At 44.9% G+C, this 24,755-nt stretch overlaps 1 protein-coding gene across 2 annotated transcripts in view; it reads left to right on the plus strand.

Annotated features, from left to right (window-relative positions):
- The window catches only part of STK32B (serine/threonine kinase 32B), a 335,065-nt gene that overhangs the window by 169,456 nt on the left and 140,854 nt on the right, over window positions 1–24,755 (plus strand). For both annotated transcript variants that reach the window (XM_073610257.1, XM_073610249.1), the window contains one exon: window positions 4,912–4,949. In XM_073610257.1, coding sequence (XP_073466358.1) covers window positions 4,912–4,949 — 38 coding nt within the window. The remainder of the gene's footprint in view (window positions 1–4,911; window positions 4,950–24,755) is intronic.

Genomic DNA, 24,755 nt, shown 5'->3' on the forward strand with positions numbered 1-24,755 from the left:
TTTGTACAATGCAATTCCTGCCTGTTGTTTTGACAGCTGGTAATTGCCAGTAGAAGCAGGGGGAGGGGGCTGTAATGGGGAGAGGATCTGGCTCTAAGAGATACATCCTAAAAACTTTGCTACAATGTTGAGGACTTATGTTCAAAATCCTCAGGTGGTTGAGATCAGTGAGGGCCATTCATCTGTGGTTGCCCCACCATTTGCAGAGATGGCAAGCTAATGTGAAGGAGTGTCTACACAGAGCTCCCATAGGTGTATTAAGGCTTAATTTACTAAAGAAGAAGGGACAGAGCTGTATCACACACAGGGCAACCTAGGCAGTAGGCTAGAGACCAGCTGGTATCCAGAAGTTCCAGCTGCAGCATACATGCTTCTGCAGTAAACAAGGTGGTAGCACAGCCTTGAAAACCTGTGTAATAAACAGTATCTTGATGAAGGAAAATTAGCCCGTATGCAATTAATATCTGACTATGCAGTTGGGTGACAGGATGACTCTAGGGGCAGGTCCATGGGCAGACTGTCAGTGTCTCATGCAACACGTAGAGGAGGGAGATTTTTTGGCGGGACTTTATGGGTGCCAGCAAGGAAAAATAAGCTATTTCAATCCATGATAGGTATAAAAAATTACAAGATTTTTATTGTTACATACAGGACATGATAAAAGATTGGGTGAGAGTTATGTGCACATGTACAAGGATACATCTAGAATTCAAAGCAGATGACAAAATGTAATCACTAGGAGAAAGCATTGGAGTGATTGTCCCGACATGTTTCGCCACTCTGGGCTCATCAGGGGATGTTTAAAAGATAACACTGCATAAACACAAAACAAAATTAAAACCATTGCATGGACTGAGGGTACAATACAAAGAATTAAAATAGTAATGGTATAATGGAATAAGCTGTCAACTACCATGCCCATCATCAATCGCTCACCCAAATGAGGATCTTTCGTCTGCGCTTCAGGGTCAAGTCACAAAAAAAGTCAATGGGTAGTGCACATGGAAGAACGCCATTGGGGCTCAAAAGGAACTTTTGGGCTGGAATCTAGCCAACAAGGTGGTGCAAAAAATTAGTAAAGGTAAAATGAGGTGAATGAAAAATAAATCGTGTTTGGTGAAGTGGGGAAGGGTGGAGGAAGGGAACTAGGGGGGAGAGGGGATGACCGGGATGGAGGAGATGTGAAAGGAGGGGGGGGGACAAATTTTCACAGTATTTTGTTGTCAGCTAGACCAGGAGGTAGGCCACTGTCCAAAAATACCTATTGGTCTTGTGAACTGCGACTCAGTAATTGAATTGAACTATTAAAGGGAACAGAATACAATAAGAAACAAGAGTATGAAAGAAAGTTTAAGTGTATTTCCAATTTTGAAGTCAATTTTGAGAAATATCCACTATGTTCATATATACATTTCTTTTCTTAACCTTTTATGTGTTTCCCAGGAGAAGGCCTCATGGCTGACTGTAAGCATTTCTGAACAAATGTCAGAGTTATGCTGCGTACACACGATGGGATTTTCCGACAACAAATGTTGGATGTGAACTTGTTGGCGGAAAGTCCGACCGTGTGTATGCTCCATCGAACATTTATTTGACAAATGTTGGCTAGCAGGTTCTCAAATTTTCCGCCAACAAATTTTTGTTATCGGACTTTCTGATCGTATTTACACAAGTCCGTCACACAAAAGTCCATGCATGCTCGGAATCAAGCGCTCGGTCTTGTAAAACTAGCGTTCATAATGGAGATATCACATAACTATTGAACTTCCTTTTTATCGGCTCGCCGTACGTCTTGTACGTCACCACGTTCATAATTGTTGGCCAACATTTGTGTGACCGTGTGTATGCAAGACAAGTTGGAGCCAACAACCTTCGAACAAAATTCCACGGTTTTGTTGTCGGAAAGTCCAATCGTGTGTACTGCCCCAGTACAATTTTTCAGTGCTGGAATTACCAGAAAAAAAACATTTAAAATATAAGCAGCTTTTTTTTTTTCTTTTTATTTAAAGTTGTGTGTGAATAAGTAACAAATTTGAAGTAGGTGCTATCCCAATTTGGATGCAGGAGTGGAAATACACTTTAAATAAGAGGGAAGGAAAAGAACAGAGTGCTAGAGGTCTAAACTGAAACTGGCTGAAGTGGCACAGAACTACAGTGTAAAGGAAATAAGCAAATGATAGAAATAAATGGAGTGAGAAAAAAGAGAAAAGCGGTGGGTAAAGGGTGGGAAAACGAAATGGAAAAGGAGAAAATAAATCAAACAGCATGATGAAAGCAATCCAACAAATGCTGAAAATGTATTGTTTACCTTTTATACTTAAAGTAATGTATATGTCACTACTCCATTCCCTCTCCATCATATACCAGTAGACACGTTTATACACTAAGGAGACAATAATCAAGATTGACAACATTTCTTCAGTGTTACAAACACCTTTATGTTCCTCCAATGGGACTGTTAAGGCAACAAACTTTACTGCATATATTTAAAAGATATAAAGATTTTTTTTCCTTTTATTTATACATCATAAAACACATAATTTGATAAAAAAAAGAGCATTTTGTGGCTGACAATTTAAAGATCACATTGTCAGTACATTACATTACAGCAAACCCAATTTATAACTCGGACAGGAGTGTGTTCAAAGATATTATATCAGTTCCTCGATCTTAGTCCCAAATACGGCTTGACCCACCGCATTTCAATAACTTCATCTTCCTCAGGGGCGTGGGTATACTTATCTTTTGGTGTTGGATACAGAAAAATATGCTCTTATCAGTATCTGTATCAGTCTGCTTTATGGCATTTCTGTGCTGTTTTGTATCAGCAGTAGGATTATAATTTCGTAACTGTTTTCACTTTTTTTTAATTATTCTTTTGTATTTTTATAACACTGTATTATTCCTTTCACTTTTAATGCTTATATTTTGTTTTTGTTTTTAATCCCTTTGCTGAATTGTGAATCCTTTCCCTCACAGCAGGGGTCAGGTGCATCCCTGTACACCGTTTCAGGTGTGAATCAGGTCCAAAATTGTGGTTAAATTTGCACCTGAAACGGAGCCAAAGACACACAAGACCCTTTTCCAATGTGCTCTGTGGCTGCCCCGGAGCTGTGCGAACCGACTCCACTGAGAGCCCGTCACAGTCTCCTGTCATGCGAATTGTATGCAGGGAAACCTGCATCCAGTTTGCATCAGTGTGAACCTAGCCTAAAGGACAGATATAGAGGCTGCCCTGGCAAAATTCTGCTTCTGAAAATGCTAGCCTCCTGGCTATCATGCTGATCTAACAACTTTAATGCCCGTACACACGGTCGGATTTTCTGACGGAAAATGTGTGATAGGACCTTGTTGTGGGAAATTCCGACCGTGTGTAGGCTCCATCACACATTTTCCATCGGATTTTCCGACACACAAAGTTTGAGAGCAGGCTATAAAATTTTCCGACAACAAAATCCGTTGTCAGAATTTCCGATCGTGTGTACACAAATCCGACGCACAAAGTGCCACGCATGCTCAGAATAAATAAAGAGATGAAAGCTATTGGCTACTGCCCCGTTTATAGTCCTGACGTACGTGTTTTACGTCACCGCATTCAGAATGATCGGATTTTCCAACAACTTTGTATGACCGTGTGTATGCAAGACAAGTTTGAGCCAAGGGTTTTGCCCAGGATTTTGTTGTCGGAATGTCCGATCAATGTCCGACCGTGTTTACGGGGCATTACACTGGGACACGAATGTGGATAACAAGTTCATCTTTAGTTCACTTGCTGAATGCTTGTTCAAGTTGATTGAATCATAATGTATTGAAGCCATGCAGACAGGGCTATGCTGCATTTGAGGCCAGTTGGAAGAATAGGTACCATAGATGGCATTTATGGAGGCAGAATGGGAAGCAGGAATGATGCTGGAGTACCCATACCGGACACTCCATCTCCAACTCACATGTTGCAGCCTATTGCATTAGGATGTGCACCCCAAAGTTCAAACATGCATGCCTTTCTCTGCAGCCTAAGCTGCACTGGACAGTGAATAAATGGGAAGTGCTCTGTGCTGAGCGTCTTCCTGTTCATTCACATATTGAAGCATAGTAAACACAGTTTACTATGCTTCATTTATGAATGAATGCAGTAAGTGAGTGTGTTCATTTAGAAAAGGAAGGGGCTGGTAAATGACATATTAACTAGCCCCTTCCCCCGCTCTCCATCCTGAAAGACCCCCCCCCCCCCCGCAGCAGCCGGGGGAGAAGAGAGGAGGGAAGCCAGCAGCACTGCAGTTGGGGGGGAGGCTCAACACGGGGGAAGCCTGCGCAGTAGGGGGGAAAGACACTGCATGTAGTGAATAGGGGGTGCCCAGGCACACCTGGCACACCCTTTGTGCATGCCTATGGAAACTCAGTAACTCAGTGAGCTTCCTGCCTAACGTTTTTTGTGACCCAAAGCCTGTTAAAAGTGCAGGTGCAGCATCACTGAACAGAGCACTGCCAGCCACTACACCTGCTTGCATGACAGGCACAGCAGCCAGGCAGGAAACTCTTCTCAATGACACTGAGTCTGCATTTTTAACAGATTTAGCATCCCTGTATGTGTGTGTCTGTGTATGTGCACCAATGCCCCAAGTAGCCAGTGGTGGGGATGCAAAAGTGGCCACATCCACTCCAGCATGGCCCTGCATTTAGGACAATCTGCCTGACTGTCAAACAGCTAGCATTTTCAGAAGGATAAGCAATGGCATCTGTCACATTTCTACAAGAACACCATGTTTCCTTTAATTATGCATTGTTTATGATTAAAGACACCCAGTCTATATACCTTGTACTGTTCGAATTGAATAATAGACATCATATAATGACTGGAAAACTGTTTTTTATAAGTACACTCAATATTTATGTTCTCTCTTTTTTTTACAGGGATATTAAACCAGATAATATCTTGCTGGATGAACATGGTAAGTAGAAATATTTTTCTGAAATATATTTGTCCTGTCTACAATGTAACCCATGCATTAATGTTCCACAGCACTCCCCTTTGCACTTACACTGTATTTCCAGCTGATGAAGAATATTAAAATCTAATGTCTGCTTGTCTGACGACCCCCTAATGTCTATGGCCACCTACACATAAATCACATTGCCATGTACATCAGTCACTGCTTAGAGGAGCTTACAGTCAAATGTGTCTACAGTAGTCACACGCACACACCAAGTCCATCTTCTGTTTTGCTGTTTTGAGTTTATTTTCATACCCATTTTCCTCGAATATTAGGCTGGCAGTGCCTGGTAGTTGTTGAGTAATGTTAACTTTATTTTTAGTAGCCCCTTAATATTAACTTTACTTTTAGTGCCCCCTTATAAGTAATAACACAGCTGAGCGGAAGGGGTGAGAATACAAAAATTATTTTTAGATTTCTTTTAAATCCCACTAGTATGATTTCTTTTCCATCAAAATTCATACATGATGCAGCTAAAAGGTATTTTATGAAGTGCTCTGACTGTATTATAATAGTGCATCTCTTAACAGGTCCCTCTTCTGCTCTCTGCACTGTTTTTATACAGTCATGCTGGGTTAGAAAGACCTTTTCCCGGTTTCCTAAAATGAAATACATTGTTTATGAGGCTGGAAAACAGCTACAGTACTTTTTAGACTTGTGTGTTTATTACATTTTGGATGCAAGAAGAAAAATTGGCTTTATATTTAGTTTAACAGCCTACATTGGTCTATACCAAATGTTCAGATCACGCGTTAGAGAAGCTGTCTAGACTTCTTTTTTTATGTGGAGCACACCATGGGGTAGTTTAACCACTTCCCGCCCGCCCTATAGCGGATTGACGTCCGGGAAGTGGTTCTGTTATCCTGACTGGACGTCATATGACGTCCAGCAGGATAACATGCCGCAGCGCGCCCCCGGGGGCGCGCATCGCGGCGATCGGTGGAGCGGTGTGTCAGTCTGACACACCGCTACACCGATCTTGGTAAAGAGCCTCCGGCGGAGGCTCTTTACCACATGATCAGCCGTGTCCAATCACAGCTGATCACGCTGTCAATAGGAAGAGCCGTTGATCGGCTCTTCCTCACTCGCGTCTGACAGACGCGAGTAGAGGAGAGCCGATCGGCGGCTCTCCTGGCAGGGGGGGTCTGCGCTGATTGTTTATCACTGCAGCCCCCGAGCAGATCACCACACTGGACCACCAGGGATCGCCACTAGGACCACCAGGGAAGGGGCAACATGTGGATGGCCAGGTATGTACCCCATGGCCATCCACATGTGCCCAGTGTGCCAAATCTGTGCCAATCAGTGCCCACAAATGGGCACTGATTGGCACTATTATGTTGCAGTGATGCCCAGCAATGCCACCCTTAGGGGCATCACTGCAAACAAGCAGTGCCATCAGTGCCACCCATCAGTGTCCATTCATGCCACCTGTCAGTGCCCATCCGTGCCCATCAGTGCCCATCTATCAGTGCCCATCCGTGCCCATCTGTGCCAACTATCAGTGCCACCCATAATTAACCATCAATGCCACCTATGAGTGCCCATCAATGCCACCTATGAGTGCCCATCAGTGCCGCCTATAAGTGCCCATCTGTGCCACCCATGAGTGCCCATCAGTGCCGCATACCAGTGCCACCTATCAGTGCCCATCAGTGCCACCTATCAGTGCCCATCAGTGCCGCCTATCAGTGCCCATCATCAGTGCCCGTCAGTGCCACCTCATCAGTGCCACCTCATTGGTGCCACCTCATCGGTGCCCATCAGTGCCGCCGTATCAGTGCCCGTCAGTGCAGCCATATCAGTGCCCGTCATTGAAGAAGAAAACGTACTTATTTACAAAAAGTTTTAACAGAAACAAAGAAAAACTTGTTTTTTTTCAAAATTTTCGGTCTTTTTTTATTTGTTGCGCAAAAAATAAAAACCGCAGAGGTGATCAAATACCACCAAAAGAAATCTCTATTTGTGGGAAAAAAATGATAAAAAATTTGTTTGGGTACAGTGTAGCATGACCGCGCAATCATCATTCAAATTGCGACAGCGCTGAAAGCTGAAAATTGGTCTGGGCGGGAAGGTGTCTAAGTGCCTGGTATTGAAGTGGTTAATCTGATAGAATAGGATGGTTGCTTGCTTCACTCCTATGCAAGCTGCCCCTGGATGCAATCCTGCTTTCCTGCTCTTGTGCCTATCACTTACCTCCTCTACAGTCTCTGGCAGCAAGAAATGGCCTGCCAACTCTCCTTGCGATAAAGCCAGTTTAGTGAATGCTGCTCTCCGCTGGCTGCTATCACACCATCATGGGTAACCAGTCCATGGTTACCCATAGCAACAACACACTTCCCCCCAACTCCTCAACTGGGTTAACCCTCCTTGGCAGTCTTCCATCCTCACATTGCACTCCATGTGTGCTTTACAGGCCCTGTTCTTCCGATATGCCATGTACATTCATGCACCCGTTTGGGTAACTTCAGACCAAGCTTAAACACGTAAAAAACTTTACTGGAACATTTCAGGAATACAGTCCAACAATCGAATCTTGATTTCTCCCTAACTAACTAATCAACTACAGGCTACACCATGCATACCTCCCCAAGGTGAAAGTCCATAAGTGGTAGAGTTCTGGTTAAGCAGTACCCATCAGTGTTTTCCAGATCTCGCTGATGATTATATCTTCTGGCTTGACCTCTCCATTCTTCCCATGCAAGTCTCCATCACCCTATTTATTTACAGCACAATGTGGAGGGTAGAGCCCAGAAAATGCCCAGGAAAATGTAGAGCAAGTTTAAACCCTTCCCATCCTAGGTAGCCTGTAAAACCAAGTGAACTCCTGTAAGCACCTGTTTACATGCCCGCTGCCAGAAAGAACAGGCAGATATGCCTTGCTTCGCAAAGTTGCAGCTCAGACACTGCCTTTTCCAGGTGATGTGGACCCTGCTTGCCCCCTAATAGGTGAGTGTGAAGAACCTTTCACCCATTAGGCCTCCCAGACGTGATGAATACAGGGGATTACCTAACTTTATTAGCAGCTATGGCAAAAGGAGGAGCAAGGATTTGGTGAATGAAACTCTAGTATGAGGTTATATGCTGCAAACAATGGGCAGCTTTACCCGTGTCAGGAATCACACTGCAGACCTCAATTTTTTAAAAAAAAAAGGGTAATTATATTAAAATAAAACATACCCAAACATACCTAAAATAAAACAATATAATTCCTAAAACACAGCTGTAAAATGCTCCTATCCCCTCTGTACTAGAACAATAAGTTCCCCTGTGTTAGTGTTATATCATAAATATGCTTATCTGTACTGATAACACACCATCTTCCTGCGATCAGTTGCCTCCTCTGTCCTGTCTTCTGTCTATCTGACAGTTCAGGTGGGCAGAGCCGAGCACTGCAGCTGACGTCAGCCGGGGAGGAGAGGAGATAGAAGAAGCACAGAAGACGCTGTGTTATCAGTACAGATACGCATATATATGATATAACACAGACATAGGGGACCTTCTTGTTATAATACAGAGGGGATGGGGGCTTTTAATGTTAACTATGAGAGCAGCAGGAGCGGGGGGGGGGGGGTTGGGGGGCAGGCGCTGACACAAGCAGACACTCGGGGAGGGAGGAGAGGACACAGGACAGATAGCAGAGCTGCAGATGATGAAAGCACGTACTGACTCCTGTGTCAGAGCTCAGCAGCCCTGATATATCGGAGTCAGCGTATGGGGGGGTATAGCCAGGCAGGATCAGCCAGGTATTATAGGTGATACAGGAAGCCAAATGACACAGTACAAGCACTGTGCTGTATAACATGCTTAAAGGGAACAGGATGAGGGTTTTTTTTGTTTTTTTGGGGGGGTTAATAAATGCTTTCATTTTTATGTTTGTTTGTTGTTTTAACTTACCTGAAAGTAAAAAAAGGAACAAGAAAACATTAAATAAATTCAAAGAAAATCCCCAAAACATTAAAAAAGTATTCCTAAAAAGAACTATTGGGTCTGTGCACTGTGAACACAAAGGGTGGAAAACAATAATATGTACCACACCACAATTTGGTTCACAGTAATGTAGCACAATGCAGCACAATGAATACAAGGGGGTACACACTATGTAGCACACCACACTGAAATTCACTGTAATGTAGCGCAATGTTGCACAGTGAATACAGGGGGGTGCACACTATGTAGCTCACCACAGTGCAATGTACTGTAATGTAGCACAACACATCACTATATAGCACTGTATAGCAATATACTGTATAGGAGAAACTATCTCTCCCATTATTGGCCCTTCTAAACATCTGAGCACAGTTCAAAGGTCAGAAAGTTCATTATTGTTATTTTATAATAGCAAATAGGCCCATTAATTCACCATTTTCCCAAACTTTGAACAGCTTGGGAACTCAAAGCTAATCCCTAATCGGTACTGTTCAATGTCTATTACTTTGCACAGCATGGGAAAACGATATTTATCCTGCTTCTGTGGCTTCCAGACACAACCTAGCTATTGCACACAATCATAACAGTCAAACGTAACTGATCTGAAGCTTGCTTTCACTTGCAGAGAAAGCATCCATACACATTAGAACAGCAAGTAAAGATTCTTGCTGTCACTCCTGAAGCCCGGTCTAACAATTTTAAAAGGATTCTGACAGGTTTCCATGGGTAACAAGACATTTTCTTGCCCTGAGTTTTCCTTAAAATAAGCTCACCAATGTAGCCTTCTGCTTCTATATGCTGATTAGTGGAAAACCTTTGACCTTGGTGCCAGCAAAAGCCACAGTCATTGGGGCAAATGTGTACAGTCAGTTCACAGTGTCAAATAGACCTGGGTTATTGACATAGCCAGAGCCCCCCCCCCCCCCCCCCCCCGCTGAGATTTCCAGCTTCAGCCTGGGATCTGCTTTACACATTTTCAGTACTTTCTCTCTTCTCACCTTTGTACAGGAGAGCCGAGTAGCAGAACCTCATTAATTATACATATGTGTGAGGACAGGCTCTCTGACTTACCTTGACATTTACTTGCATGTTCAGCCAGAAATAAAGCTGCAACAATAGGATACGACTGGGAAAATTCCTTAAGGTTACATTCTGTCACAATAACATCACTTTCTATCCTGAAATAAACACCAGTCTTGTGTTCTGTGCAGGATAGGAGAGTAAATTGAACAAAATTGAAAAAAAACCTGTGTAGCTATTCATTATAATAATGATAGGGGATCTTATAGCAGCACAGAAAAAGAATAAAAATAAAAAAAATATATATACACTATATTGTCAAAAGTATTGGGATCCCTGGCTTTACACACACATGAACTTTAATGTCATCCTAGTCTTAGTTCATAGTGTTCAATATTGAGTTGGCCCACCCTTTGCAGCCATTAACTCTCCTGGGAAGGCTGTCCACAAGGTTTAAGAGTGTGTCTATGGGAATGTTTCACCATTCTTCCAGAAGTGCATTTGAGGAGTCAGGCACTAATGTTGAAGGAGAAGGCCTGACTCGCAGTCTCCGCTCTAATTCATCCCAAAGGTGTTCTAGTGTTGAAGTCAGACCAGTCAAGTTGCTCCACCCCAAACTTGCTCATTCATGTCTTTATGTGCCTTGCTTTGTACACTGGTCCAAATCATTTGGTGGAGGGGGGGTTATGGTGTGGGGTTGTTTTTCAGGGGTTGGGCTTGGCCCCCTAGTTCCACTGAAGGGAACTCTTAAGGCGTCAGCATACCAAGACATTTTGGACAATTTCATGCTTTCAACTTTGTGGGAACAGTTTGGGGATGGCCCCTTCCTGTTCCAACATGACTGCACACCAGTGCACAAACAAGGTCAATAAAGACATAGATGAGCAAGTTTGGAGTGGAGGAACTTGACTGACCTGCACCTCAACCGATTGGGATAAATTAAAGCGGAGACTGCGAGTCAAGCCTTCTCATTGAACATCAGTGCCATACCTCCCCAATGCGCTACGGACTAAAACCGGGATGCTAATAACCGCTTCCGGACAAGCCGCCGCAGTTTTACTGTGGCAGGTTGGCTTCCCTGGGCAAAACAACCTTACCTTGTGTCTCTTTGCCTTTTGGCCGCTAGGGGGCGCGCACCCCTGCGGCTCGCCACTGGGGCCGAAGCGAGTGCCCAGCGAGCGCGATGACTGCCGGGCACCTGCGATCGCTCATAACAGAGCGAGAACTGGGATCTGTGTGTGTGTAAACACACAGATCCTGGTTCTCTCAGGGGAGAAGAGACTGATTGTGTGTTCATACTGCTTATGAACACCGATCTGTCATCTCTCCTAGTCAGTCCCACCCCAGTTAGAACATAGTGAGGAAACACAGTTAACCCCTTGATTGCCCCCTGGTGTTAACTCCTTCACTGCCTGTGACATTTATACAGTAATAGGTGTATTTTTATAGCACTAATCGCTGTATAAATGTCACTGGTCCCAAAAATTTGTCAAAAGTGTCCAATGTGTCCGCCGCAATATCACAGTCCCGATAAAAATCACTGATCACCACCATTACTAGTAAAAAAAAAAATAATAATAAAAATGCCATAAATCTTTCCCCTATTTTGTAGACGCTATAACTTATGCCAAACCAATTAATATACACTTATTGCGATTTTTTTTTTAACCAAAAGTATGTAGAAGAATACATAAACTGAGGAAAACATTTTTTTTTAATTGGGATATTTATTATAGCAAAAAGTGAAAGATGTGTTTTTTTCAAAATTGTCACTCTTCTTTTGTTTATAGTGCAAAAAAATAAAAACCGCAGCGGTAATCCAATACCACCAAAAGAAAGCTCTATTTGTTTGGGTACAGCATCACACGACCGCGCAATTGTCAGTTAAATCGACGCAGTGCCAAATCGCAAAAAATGGCCCGGTCATTGAGCAGCCAAATCTTCCGGGGCTGAAGTGGTTAAAGTTAATGTGTGTGTAAAGGCAGGCATCCCAATACTTTTGACAATATACATATATATATATATATATATATATATATATATATATATATATATATATAAAAACATTTTTACAAAGTTCATGAAACAATTTCACAGTACAATCAACATAATTTAGCACATTTTATTTTAGGAAATAATATTTACTTGCTGCATTTAACAGGAAAAAAATTAAACTATAGAGTGTGGAAAATTTTAAGCACCCAGGCCACTAAATCCTTAAAATGACTCTGACGGACTCTGCTTGATGCTTAGGAAGCAGGGAGCTGGCTATCTTACCTGCAGTATCAAAAGACACCCTGCAACATTGTTGCAATGAGACTGTTTCCCTCTAGTGCCAGCTAAGGGCCCTTTCACACAGGGGCGGGGGCGGCGTCAGCAGTAAAGCGCCGCTATTAGCGGCGCTTTACCGTCGGTATGCGGCCACTAGCGGGGGCGGTTTTACCCCCGCTAGCGGCCGAGAAAGGGTTAAAAACCTCCGCAAAGCGCCTCTGCTGAGGCGCTTTGCTGGCGGTATAGCCGCGCTGTCCTATTGATTTCAATGGGCAGGAGCGGTGAAGGAGTGGTATACGCTCCGCTCCTTCACCGCTCCAAAGATGCTGCTAGCAGGACTTTTTTTCCCGTCCTGCTAGCGCACCGCTCCAGTGTGGCTTTCACACTGGAGACAAAGCAGCGGCACTTTCGGGTCGGTTTGCAGGCGCTATTATTAGCGCAATAGCGCCTGCAAACCGCCTAAGACTGAAAGGGCCCTAAAACTCTGAGTCATCACATCCTGTGAGCAGAGTGATAACACCAGGAAGCAAAGCATACAGGGGATTGTAGTTCCAGGACTCAAGTTTCACATTCAGATTGAACTGTATGGAACTACAAAAGACCAGCATGCTCTGCTGGCAGGAAAGGGGAGACTTCATTTTGATTTCCCGAGGAAAAGGCAGACTACATGTGGCAAAGGAAGAGATTAGATCTAGGGAGAGGGGCTTCCTCCTAGGTCAGTCCACTGTGTGATTTCAGGCATCCACAGCCCAGTCGGGACATCCAGCCTGACAGAGGGGGATCCCAGATACATATCCAGACGCACCTGCACCGACGGTGTAAAGTGTTCCGGTGTGAAGTGACCAGTCGAGTCACTAGAAGAGCCTGCCTGTTCCAGGACGTTCGTTTGGGCCTTGATCGCAGGATAGGGTGAGGCCCATTTGCATGAAACAAGAACACAGCACACAGATTTGTATGTTGTATGGACACTGTATACAGACATCATTGCTGTTAGTCACCTTGCTGACACTTGTGTTACAGGATATCAGACCACCCAGATACAGACGTTGTATACAGACACTATTGTCCCTGCTGAGGAAGATCTTGCATTCTTTACTTGATAATCGGCCAGTTGTGTTGTTTGGCCCTGCTATTCAGAAGTTTAAGTGCACCAACGAGAGTGGCTAGCTGAAGAATCCAAGGCCTCATCTTCCTTCCAAGAGACTGAAGTTACTAGTGCCATATGGGCACGCGCACACATGTTTAGGGCTCTGTATTTGTAATGGGTGTTGCGGGATAGTTTATCTGGGAAGTTAAGCCACTGAATATTGAACTGAGTACAGTGTTTGTAGTTGGGCCTGTGATTTCAGGGGACAGAAGAGAGAGGTCTGACATAAAGATGGTCAGTCTTCTGCTCTCCTTCTACCTGGACTCATAGAGCCAAATTTGAGAAGAGGTAACCAATCCAATATAAAGTGTCCTATTGTGATTTATTTTCCATTTAAGTGTGCCTCTGCTCTTGGGGTTATTCTCGGGTTTGGAATCCCCTGAAAGCAGCCTGAATATAGTATTGCGAGCTATATTGCTCTTAAATCTCAGTTATTGCTCTCTAGTCCGTTACTTGAATGTATGCTGTTGCTGTCTGTTGTTCTTCCAGAGAAATATTTCAGTAAAGACAGTTTCTGTGTTTTATCATAGCGTGAGTGTTTCTCATTGATCATTGCACTTGCACTGTTGCCAGGTGTGCCAGAGGGAGCTGAGGATGTTATTGGGATTCAGAGGCAGGGTAACGGACTGAACAAACAAAAGCAGCTCCTTAGGGGGTATCGCTACACCTGTCTTTCTGTACTTTTGAGTCACAGACTCAAAAGCATGATAGTTGCCCTTTAACAACATCCTGCTTCTTAGCAGAAATCAAGTCTTTTAGTGTTCTTTACAGCTACAGTAAGTAACAGCATTAGAAAACTTTTTCTCGTACTTGTTTGCTTTTCGTTTGGAAATATTCTTAGGTTGTATTCCATAACTGCGTGTTTGAGATCCACCCACATACAGTGCGTTGAAAAAGTATTCACACCCCTTGAAATTTTACAGCCAAAAAAGTAAATGTATTTTATTGGGATTTTATGTGATAAACAAACACAAAGTGGCACATAATTGTAAAGTGGAAGGAAAATGATATATGGTGTTCAAAAAAAATGTACAAATAAATATCTGTTAAGTGTGGTGTGCATTTGTATTCAGCCCCCTTTGAGTCAATATCTTGTAGAACCACCTTTCACTGCAATTACAGCTGCAAGTCTTTTTGGGGATGTCTCTACCAGCTTTGCACATCTAGAGAGTGACATTTTTGCCCATTCTTATTTGCAAAATAGCTCAAGCTCTGTCAGATTGGATGGAGAGTGTCTGTGAACAGCAAATTTCAAGTCTTGTTACAGATTCTCAATTGGATTTAGGCCTGGACTTTGACTGGGCCATTCTAACACATGAATATTCTTCGATCTAAACCATTCCATTGTAGCTCTGGCTGTATGTTTAGGGTCATTGTCTTGCTGGAAGGTGAACCCCCGCCTCAGTCTCAAGTCTTTTGCAGACATTAACAGGTTTTCTTCCAAGATTGCCCTGTATTTGGCTCCATCCATCTTTCCATCAACTCTGACCAGCTTCCCTGTCCCTGTTGAAGAAAAGCATCCCCACAACATGATGCTGCCACCACCATGTTTCATGGTGGGGATGGTATATTCACGGTGATGTGCAGTGTTAGTTTTCTGCCACACATAGCTTTTTACTTTCAGGCCAAAAAGTTGAATTTTGGTCTCATCTGACCAGAGCACCTTCTTCCACATGCTTGCTGTGTCCTCCACATGGCTTCTCGCAAACTGCAAACGGGACTTTTCATGGCTTTAATTCAAATGGCTTTCTTCTTGCCACTCTTCCAAAAAGGCCATATTTGTGGAGTGCACGACTAATAGTTGTTCTGTGGACAGATTCTCCCACCTGAGCTGTGGATCTCTGCAGCTCCTCCAGAGTCACCATGGACCTCTTGGCTGCTTCTCTGATTAATGCTCTCCTTGCCCGGCCTGTCAGTTTAGGTTGACAGCCATGTCTTGGTTGGTTTGCAGTTGTTACATACTCTTTCCATTTTCGGATGATGGATTGAACAGTGCTCCATGAGATGTTCAAAGCTTGGGATATTTTTTTTATAACTTAACCCTGCTTTAAACTTCTCCACAACTTTACCCCTAACCTGTGTGGTGTGTTCCTTGGCCTTCATGATGCTGTTTGTTCACTAAGGTTCTCTAACAAACCTCTGAGGGCTTCACAGAACAGCTTTATTTATACTGAGATTAAATTACACACGGGTGGACTCTATTTACTAATTAGGTGACTTCTGAAGGCAATTGGTTACACTAGATTTAGGTTAGGGGTATCAGAGTAAAGGGGGCTGAATACAAATGCACACCACACTTTTCAGATAATTATTTGTAAAAAGTGTTGAAAACCATTTATCATTTTCCTTCCACTTCACAATTATGTGCCACTCTGTGTTGATCTATCACATAAAATCCCAATAAAATACATTTACATTTTTTTGGTTGTAACATGTCAAAATGTGGAAAATTTCAAGGTGTATGAATACTTTTTCAAGACACTGTACATATATTGTCTTGTCAAACTAATCCTTAATTGGTTGACTAATATGGATAAAAGTGTCTTATAAATCTCTTCAACCTAAATTTCCTCTCAATGGATCCATGCTTGCTACCCATATAATAGCTTACACATCTCAAACTAGTTCATCATGCATGTCTAAAAAAAACCTTTGTAAACGACTATTTTCTATCTGAGAATTGCAAAAACTCTCGAATTACTGTCTCTGAAAATTGTACTCTTCTTTTTTCACTGTCATAAATGTCATATATCTCACTGTTTTCATTATCACTCTGGTCATCAATTTCATTTTTCCTCTGGTCAGGCATGAACCACATTGTAAATAAAGATAAAGTAATCCCCTATGTTTATGGCATCTGTCCATGTGTGCTGGAGCTAACATTAGCATGGTCATAGTTGTCGCAAACTGTTTTAATACACGGGTTTTTCCATTTTCATCGTTTTCCTCCTATATTGCCATCTCATTTAATTTTGCGCACATTAGAAATGGTTCTGTCTAATGATGCTGATCCAGAATATGTGCTACGCAAACATTTAGGAAACCTTGTGTCACATTTGATTGAAAATGTACTGGGCAAAAGCACATGTGACATGTTTTGTATGTTGTATTGCCTCCTGTGCACCTTTTTTAACCCCCTAATTACCAAACATCCGTAGCTCAACCGCACTTGTATGCAGTTCTGGGGCAGTTGCAGCATAGTCTTATTCATTTGCATGGTTCAACATGGAGTATAATTCCTGCACTGTGACCTCAGCATGTGTACACCTTGGCCACTGCCTCAGCAGCAACAGGGGTGTAATTGAGGGGCAGTAAAAATGCAGCTTAATGGGGGGGTTTACTACCCCTAAAACGCAAGTGCAAATGAGGCCTAAGGGAGCACTTCTCCAATAACCATCAATAAAAGGGGGCACTTCTCCAAAGACCATCAATGTAGAGGATTATTTCTCCAATGACCAGCAATGTATGAGCAGTAATGAGCAGTAAAGTAAGGGGGACTTCTACAATGACCGATGTAGCAGGGAGCTGGTTATCTTACCTGCAGTATCAGATGACATTCTGCAACACTGCTACAGTGAAACGGTTTAGTGACAGCCTCTAGTGACAGCAAAGACTGTGTCATCACATCCTGCCAGCAGAGTGAATACCAGGAAGCAAAGCATACAGGGGATTGTAGTTCCAGGACTCAAGTTTCACATTAGGATTTCACTGTTTAAGGACTATAACTTCCAGGCTGCTGAAGAGAGAAGAACGGGCTGCTGGGAGAGACGATAGGAGGGATGGATTAAGGCCTGGCAAACTCTGTTGGGACCCCAACCTGGATCTGTGAGCAGGGACTCTGCGATCGTGTGTGCTGTGACCGAGTTGCGGCCTGTGCAAAAGGATTCATCAAGTGGGTGATCAGAGTAGCATCTGCGTGCAGCATCATCTCACTGTTCGGCGGCAGCCTGGAGGCCGCTCCAGTTTCCTCTGAACTACCACCACATCAGATCTGGGTAGGCCGCGGTGCGGCAGAGATCGGCGCCATCCCCTGAGCCAGGACACTGAGGGAGGATCCAGGAGGAGCAACTTTCATCCGGAGCACCCTCTGAATTTTCATTCACAGGAGTGGTGAGTGGGCGTTCGCCCATTTAATTGCAATAAAGACATCACTCTTCTTGTTGCTTCGATGGTATCAATAGTGCTACAGGATACAGATTCACTTAATCTCATAGTCACTGTGTACAGACATCTGTGTTCCATACTGCTGGGATTTACAGTCCCTCTGGATACAATACCTTTCCAGCAAGCAATCACCACGCCACCTTGTATTTAGTTTACACAGGAAGATCCAGCATTCTCTTTTGGCTAAGTTCATGTTAGCTTAACTGCTCTGCTCTACCATTCAGGATTACAGTTTTCTTAAAGTGCGAGCTGAAGGCCACAAGATTCATCTTTACTACAGAGTTACTGTTAACCCCCTTTTGTTCTCCTGACCCTTTTTCAACAGACTATTGTTGCCTAACCTAAAGGTGATCCTTCAGGTAGCTGCACTCTGCTAAGGGGCCAATCAAGCCACGGTTATAACTGTTCTTACTAGATGTTTGTTATTTGCCTTGTTGTGGGCCTGTGGGTTGAGGTACAGGGAGAAGAGGTTTGACACAGCTTAAAGGGGTTAGTCCTCTGCCTCTCTACTACCTGTTCACATAGGTATCGATAGCATGAAGGTTCTGTTGTGTTTAACTGCAGTGTTTCCCTGAATCATTAATAGTAATTTGCCACTTAAACTAAGTGTTAGGGCTGGCTTAGCCCTTCCTTCTCTGAGCTGGCCGCTCAGCTGTCAGCTAATTGCCAGCTCTCATCTCTCTCCACAGTTAACCAACTGTTGTGGATCTGCTCGTCAGGAGGAGGGAGAGATTTTGCCTTTACCCGTCCAGGGAACGCCCAAAACTCGAAGTCCTGTCAGACCTTAGGTGACGTTGTTTCGTCCCCAGTTATCCAGAAGGATAAGCCCCTGGTTTCGGTTACTCTTTCTTGGGCTGAGTCGTCTGTTGAGATACGGGCTCTAGTCGACTCAGGGGCTGCAGGCCTGTTCATTGATGCTGCCTTTGTATCGGAGCACTCGATTCCGTTGCAGCTGCATGACACTTGCCATTGAGGCTCTTGATGGGAGACCTCTACAGCCTGCCCATGTGACTCATGAGACGGTTCCGTTGTCCATGGCCGTACAGGCTCTTCACCATGAGATGATCCAATTCCAAGTGATTTCCTCTCCTAAGTTTCTGCTGGTTATTGGTTATCCTTGGTTACAGAGGCATAACCCCTCTTTTGATTGGCTCTGTGCTGAGGTTCTCTCCTGGTCACCACAATGCAGTGAAACATGCTTCCGGAAGGTAGCCAAGGTCCTGGGGCTTTACTATCTCGTAAGGATTGAGGAGGGCGACGAGTGGAAAACTGCATTTAATAGCAGAACAGGCCATTATGAGCATCTCGTAATGCCTTTTGGCCTTTGTAACACCCCGGCAGTTTTCCAGGAATTCATTAGCGATGTCCTTCGAGATTTGTTGCAGTTATGTGTAGTGGTTTATTTCGATGATATCCTCATATTTTCCAAGTCCCTGGAGAGCCACCACACAGATGCCTGCCGTGTGCTTCAGAAATTAAGAGAGAACAATCTCTATTGTAAACTGGAGAAGTTTGAGTTCCATCGGGAACAGGTTAAATTCCTGGGCTATGTCATTTCCACTGCTGGTTTTTGATGGACCCAGAGAAACTTTCGTCAGTCCTACAGTGGCCTCAACCCGTGGGGTTATGTCCTCTGCAGCGTTTCCTGGGTTTTGCCAACTATTATCAGAAGTTTATTCATAACTTCTCATCTCTGGTCAAACCCCTGACCGATATGACCAGAAAGAATGGTAACCCACAGAGTTGGTCTCCGGAGTCCATTAAGGCCTTTGAAAGTCTCAAGGCTGCCTTTGTTTCTACTCCTGTGTTGGCACATCCTGATCCTATGTTACCTTTTATCCTTGAGGTTGATGCTTCTGAGACTGGTGTTGGCGCCCTTCTTTCTTAACGTCCTACCTCTGAGAGTGCTATGCATCCTTGTGGCTACTTTTCCAAGAAATTGTCACCTGCCGAGTGCAATTACGCGATTGGTGACAGAGAGCTGTTGGCAGTCATTTTAGCCCTGAAAGAATGGAGACATCTCCTCGAAGGTACCACTGTGTCGGTTCTCATTCTTACTGACCATAAGAATCTCACATTATTGTCTGATGCTAAACACCTCTCTCCCAGAAGGGCGCGATGGGCTCTTTTCTTGTCAAGTTTCAGTTACATTGTCTCATTCTTACCCGGTACTAAGAATGTAGGGGCTAACGCCTTGTCACAACACTTTTCCTCCACTTTCAAGTTGGAGTCGGTTCCAGTTCCTATGATTCCTTCTGATCGTATTCTGGCTACGGTTCGCATCAGTCTTACTTCTCCTTTGGGTGACAAAATTCTCGCTGCTCAGGTCGATGCTCCTCCTGAGAGTGCTTGTGACCGCTGCTTTGTCCCAGAGTGTCTCCTTACTGCCGTGCTCCAGACTTAATCATTCTCCCAAGGCAGCTGGCCACCCTGGTAAAAATCAACTCATTTGGGCCATTTCCCAACAATTCTGGTAGCCTAGTCTATGTGCTGATGTAACTGCATTCATAGCTGCCTGTTCCGTGTGTGCTCAGAGTAAGACTCCACGAAACCTTCCAGTGGGCCTCCTACAACCCATACCCAATGGAGAGAGGCCCTTGGACCCACCTGTCTATGGATTTCATTGTGGAGTTGCTCAACTCCCAAGGCAACACAGTTATCCTTATGGTGGTTGACCGGTTCTCAAAGATGTGTCATTGTATTCCACTTAAGAAGTTGCCCACTTCTAAGGAACTGGCTTCCATTTTTGTTCGGGAGATCTTTCGGTTACATGGGCTACCCAAGGTGATTTTCTTGGACAGGGGTAGTCAGTTTGTGTTCCAGTTCTGGCAAGCCTTTTGTGCACAGCTGGGAATTCAGCTTGCTTTCTCCTCTGCGTATCACCCGCAGTCCAATGGGGCTGCAGTATGAGCCAATCAGTCCTTGGAGCAATTCCTACATTGCTACAACTGGTCAGACTTATTACCATGAGCAGAGTTTGCTCACGACAGTGCCGTGAATTCTGCTTCCCGATTGTCTCTGTTTATGGCGAATTATGATTACCAACCTTCCATGTTGCCTGACTCGTTTGTTCCGCAGAGTATTCCTGAGCTAGAGGAGCATCTCTGTGGTCTTCATTCCACTTGGGCACAAGTCCAGGAGGCTTTGTGTCATGCTAATAATAGGTACAGACTCCATGCTGACCGCAGACGCCTGATTGCGCCTTCCTACCAGGTTGGGGCAGGGTCTGGCTGTGATCTCGCAACCTCCGACTACGTGTTCCCTCACTGAAGTTCGCACCTCGTTTTATTGGGCCTTTCCGTATCCTTTGCAGGAATAACCCAGTGGCTTACGCGTTGGACCTTCCTCCTAGTATGTGCATCTCAAATGTGTTTCATATTTCCTTATTGAAACCGTTGGTCTGCAACCACTTTACCACCTCTGTGCCACATCCTAACCCTATACAGGTTGAGAACCATGAGAAGTATGAGGTACAATCTATTGTTGACTCCTGTAGGTTCCCTGGGCACATACAATACCTGGTGCATTGGAAGGGGTACGTTCCGGAGGAACGCTCCTGAGTCTCATCCTCAGACATACATGCTCCTGCCCTCCTCTGTGATTTCCATACACGTTTTCCCCTCAAGCCCGGTGGTCCTCCGAGGGGGAGGGGTCGTTGAGGAGGGGGGTACTGTCAGGGTTGGCTCAGCCCTTCCTTCTCTGAGCTGGCCGCTCAGCTGCCGGCTAATTGCCAGCTCTCATCTCTCTCCACAGTTAACCAGCTGTTGTGGATCTGCTCGTCAGTCCCGCCTACTTAAAGATCTCCAGCTCACTTCATTCCTGCCTTCGCCTTGGTCACATCACAAGAAACCATCTCCTGCGTTCCTGTTTAAAGACTGGCTTTGCTGACACCCCTTCTGGCTCCTTATCCTGCTTGCTGTTCCTCTACTTGGATCCCTGACTTCTGGCCTGGCTGATTATCCGATCTGGTTACTGAACTCTGGCTTGGCTGATTACCCGATCTGGTTACTGAACTCTGGCTTGGCTGACTACCCGATCCGGTTACTGGACTCTGGCTATGCTTTGACTACGCTTACTCTACTTACCTTTTTATTTTTATTAGTAAACAAGTGTGATTTTACTGTACTTCTGTCTCGGTCTGGTTCATGGTTTCTGACACTAAGATTTTAATTTTGACGTACATGTTTATGCTATATATTATTTGTGTCACGTTTGTCTCAGTAAACATACCTTCTGGTTTACTGCAGATTAGGTGTGCCAGAGGGGTTGGGACTGATCTTGGGGTTGATAGACAGAGTGCAGAACCAAATATACATTAAGTGGCTCCCTTGGGGGTAGCGCTACATGTGGGGGCTTGCCTGGGATCTACCGCTACTCTGCAATTAACTTCCCTAGACAGCATCCCTGCAGCCACCAGGATGGACCCAGCCACTGTGGTCTAGTGGTGTGGAGAAGAAGGCATACACTCAGTCGAGCCTGGTGATAGAGTGGAAGCAAGGAGTCCCTGACCATTTCCAAGGGCCCGTGTACAATTGGCTAACAAGATTGAGCTTTGTCTAATTCAGCCGAAAGAATCAGAGACACGTCCAGCCAGTTCCAGCCAAGCCGAGGCAACAGAGGAAGAACTCCCTTCTACGGTACCCCTGGACCAGTGTTCTTTACTGCTCTGGGAGACTTTGTGTAAAAATGCCAGAAAGACACTTCTACATACTCTGAAACTGGGTATAGGAAACTCAGGACCTTTTCTGGAATACAACCAGTGTCTACAGGGGAGGACAACTTTGAAGAGGCTGGACCAGGCCACACAAGCCTTGGATGAATGGGACATTCCTGAGACTCACAAGAAACGGAGAATCACAAAGAGTTTAAGAGGGCCTGTCTCAGAAGCCATCCGCAATTTGAAGCTCAGCAAGCAAGATTGTGTTGCTCAGGACTACCTGAACATTCTGCAGGATGTGTTTGGGCGCACAGAGAGGTTTTCTAATCTCATGTATCAGTTGGAGCACACTTATCAAAATGAGGGAGAAAAGCTGTCTGATTACATGAGACGTTTGGACAAGATCCTGCACCAAATCTTGCTAAAGAAAGGTATAGACCCCCGGAAGGTGGACGACAAGTCTCGAGGGGTGCCCAGCCTTTGGACCCCATCACCCTCCTACTGAGAACCTGACAAGATGGTGGCATCTTGAAGTACCCAGATCTGATCTAGATTTTGTGAGAAGAGGAGGCCATGCTGGACAATAAAAAGAAGAGCCAGTGGTCTGGATCTCTTGTCGGGGTCAGGGTGGCCAGGGCAGTGGATAACGACCCAGAGGTTGAGCTCCTTAAGACTCAGGTGTCACAGCTGATAGAGATTATGGCCCTGCTGACTGCCAAGCCCACTATTCCACCCAGTAAAGAAGTTTCAGAGTCCAAGAAGTCCTCAAACTCTACTGTTGCCCAAATGGAAAAGCCAGTAAATCAAGGAATCTTTAATCGTCCTTGAAGCGGACAGCCAGAAAGACGACATGGGGGTAGAGATAATTCCAGAAGTGGTTTCAGCTAAGGCATTGCAGAGAAGTCACGGGATGATCTCAGTGTCCGCAACATAACAGCCTCACCTGTGAAGATGCCGGCTCGGATGTTGCAAGGACAAGTGAATCTGGCCAACCCCGTCTCACTGTCTTATTTAGTGGGGGGAGCAAAGGATGGAATCCCTGTCGAGGAGTTCTGTCCAATATACCACTCCAAGAATAGAAGACGCCTTACAGAGCCTGTCAGGGTCAAAGTAGTCTAACGTGCTGGATTTGAAGAGCGGGTACTACCAAATCCCTGTGTACTCTGAGGATCGGGAAAAGACCGCTTTCATTACCCCGGTGAGGTTCTTTGAATCTGACCGCATGCATCAAGGCCTGTCTGGCACCCCGGCTACCTTCCAAAGGTTGATGGAGCTTTGGGTGACATGAACCTGATCGAGGTGTTGGTGTACTTAGACGACATCATTGTGTTCGGCAGGACTATGGAGGAGCACAAAGAGCGCCTGGAGAAGGTCCTGAAGAGACTCCATGATGAGGGATTGAAGCTCTCTCTGGAGAAGTGCCAGTTTTATCAACCTTCGGTAAACTATCTTGGCCACATCGTGTCTGCCGATGGAGTAGACACAGACACCCAGAAGTTGGAAGCTGTTACCTCTTGGCCGAGACCTACTAATATGACCGAGCTTAGGTCATTTCTGGGATTCTGCTCATATTACAGGAGATTCGTCGAGGGATTTGCTAAAATAGCTCACCCCCTCAATGAGTTACTGAAAAGCCAAGAGGAAGACGATGATCCACATTCAACTGAGCCCGTCAGATCAGCTGAAGGGCTCAGAAAGCCCAAAGAGTCCATTCAGGAACAGTGGCAGCCCAGTGTGAAGAGGCTTTTAGGCAGCTGAAGTGGGGCCTCACAACTGCTCCAGTCTTGGCCTATGCAGATCCAATTAAGCCATATGAACTACATGTAGATGCCAGCCAAGAAGGGTTAGGCGGGGTGCTGTATCAAGAGCATGACAGGCGCCTACGGCCTGTTGCCTATGTGAGTCGGAGTTTAGCACCCGCCGAGAGGAACTACCCCACGCACAAACTTGAATTTCTGGCCTTGAAGTGGGCAGTGGTGGATAAGTTGAGGGATTATCTGTATGGCGCAGAATTTGTGATTAAAACTGACAATAATCCTCTCACATAGCTACTCACTACTGCCAAGTTGAACGCCACAGGTCACAGATGGTTGGCTGCCCTATCAGGGTTTACATTTAGCCTGAAATACCGGCCAGGGATCGGGAACAAGGATGCAGATGCTTTGTCAAGGAGGCCCCACTTTTCCCAAGATTCCCCAGAAGAATGGACCCAACTGACCCCTGAAGGGGTCTGAGCCCTATGTCAAGGAGCGGAACAGCAAGCTGGAGGTGGTGCCAGGGATGAGGACATTGGAGTGTCAGCCGCTGGGGTCCCCAGGTGTTGTTGCAACATCACTCAAGTTGGGATGAAGATCTGCCCAAGCTCTCAAAGAAAGACCTGTGAAGGGACCAGTTGGAAGACCCTCTCTGTAGCTTGGCATTGAAGGCCTTTTTGCTCCTCACTGATTCCCCGAAGGAAGCCTGCTTGCTGCACAGTTAGTGGGATTGGTTGCAGCTGCAACAGGGGGTGGTCTACGTAAAAATAAAGGAAAACTTCACAGACACATGTGTAGCGCCCACCTACTTAGGTGTGTGC

This window comes from Aquarana catesbeiana, linkage group LG01, assembly GCF_042186555.1.
Source record: "Aquarana catesbeiana isolate 2022-GZ linkage group LG01, ASM4218655v1, whole genome shotgun sequence".
Taxonomy (NCBI): domain Eukaryota; kingdom Metazoa; phylum Chordata; class Amphibia; order Anura; family Ranidae; genus Aquarana; species Aquarana catesbeiana.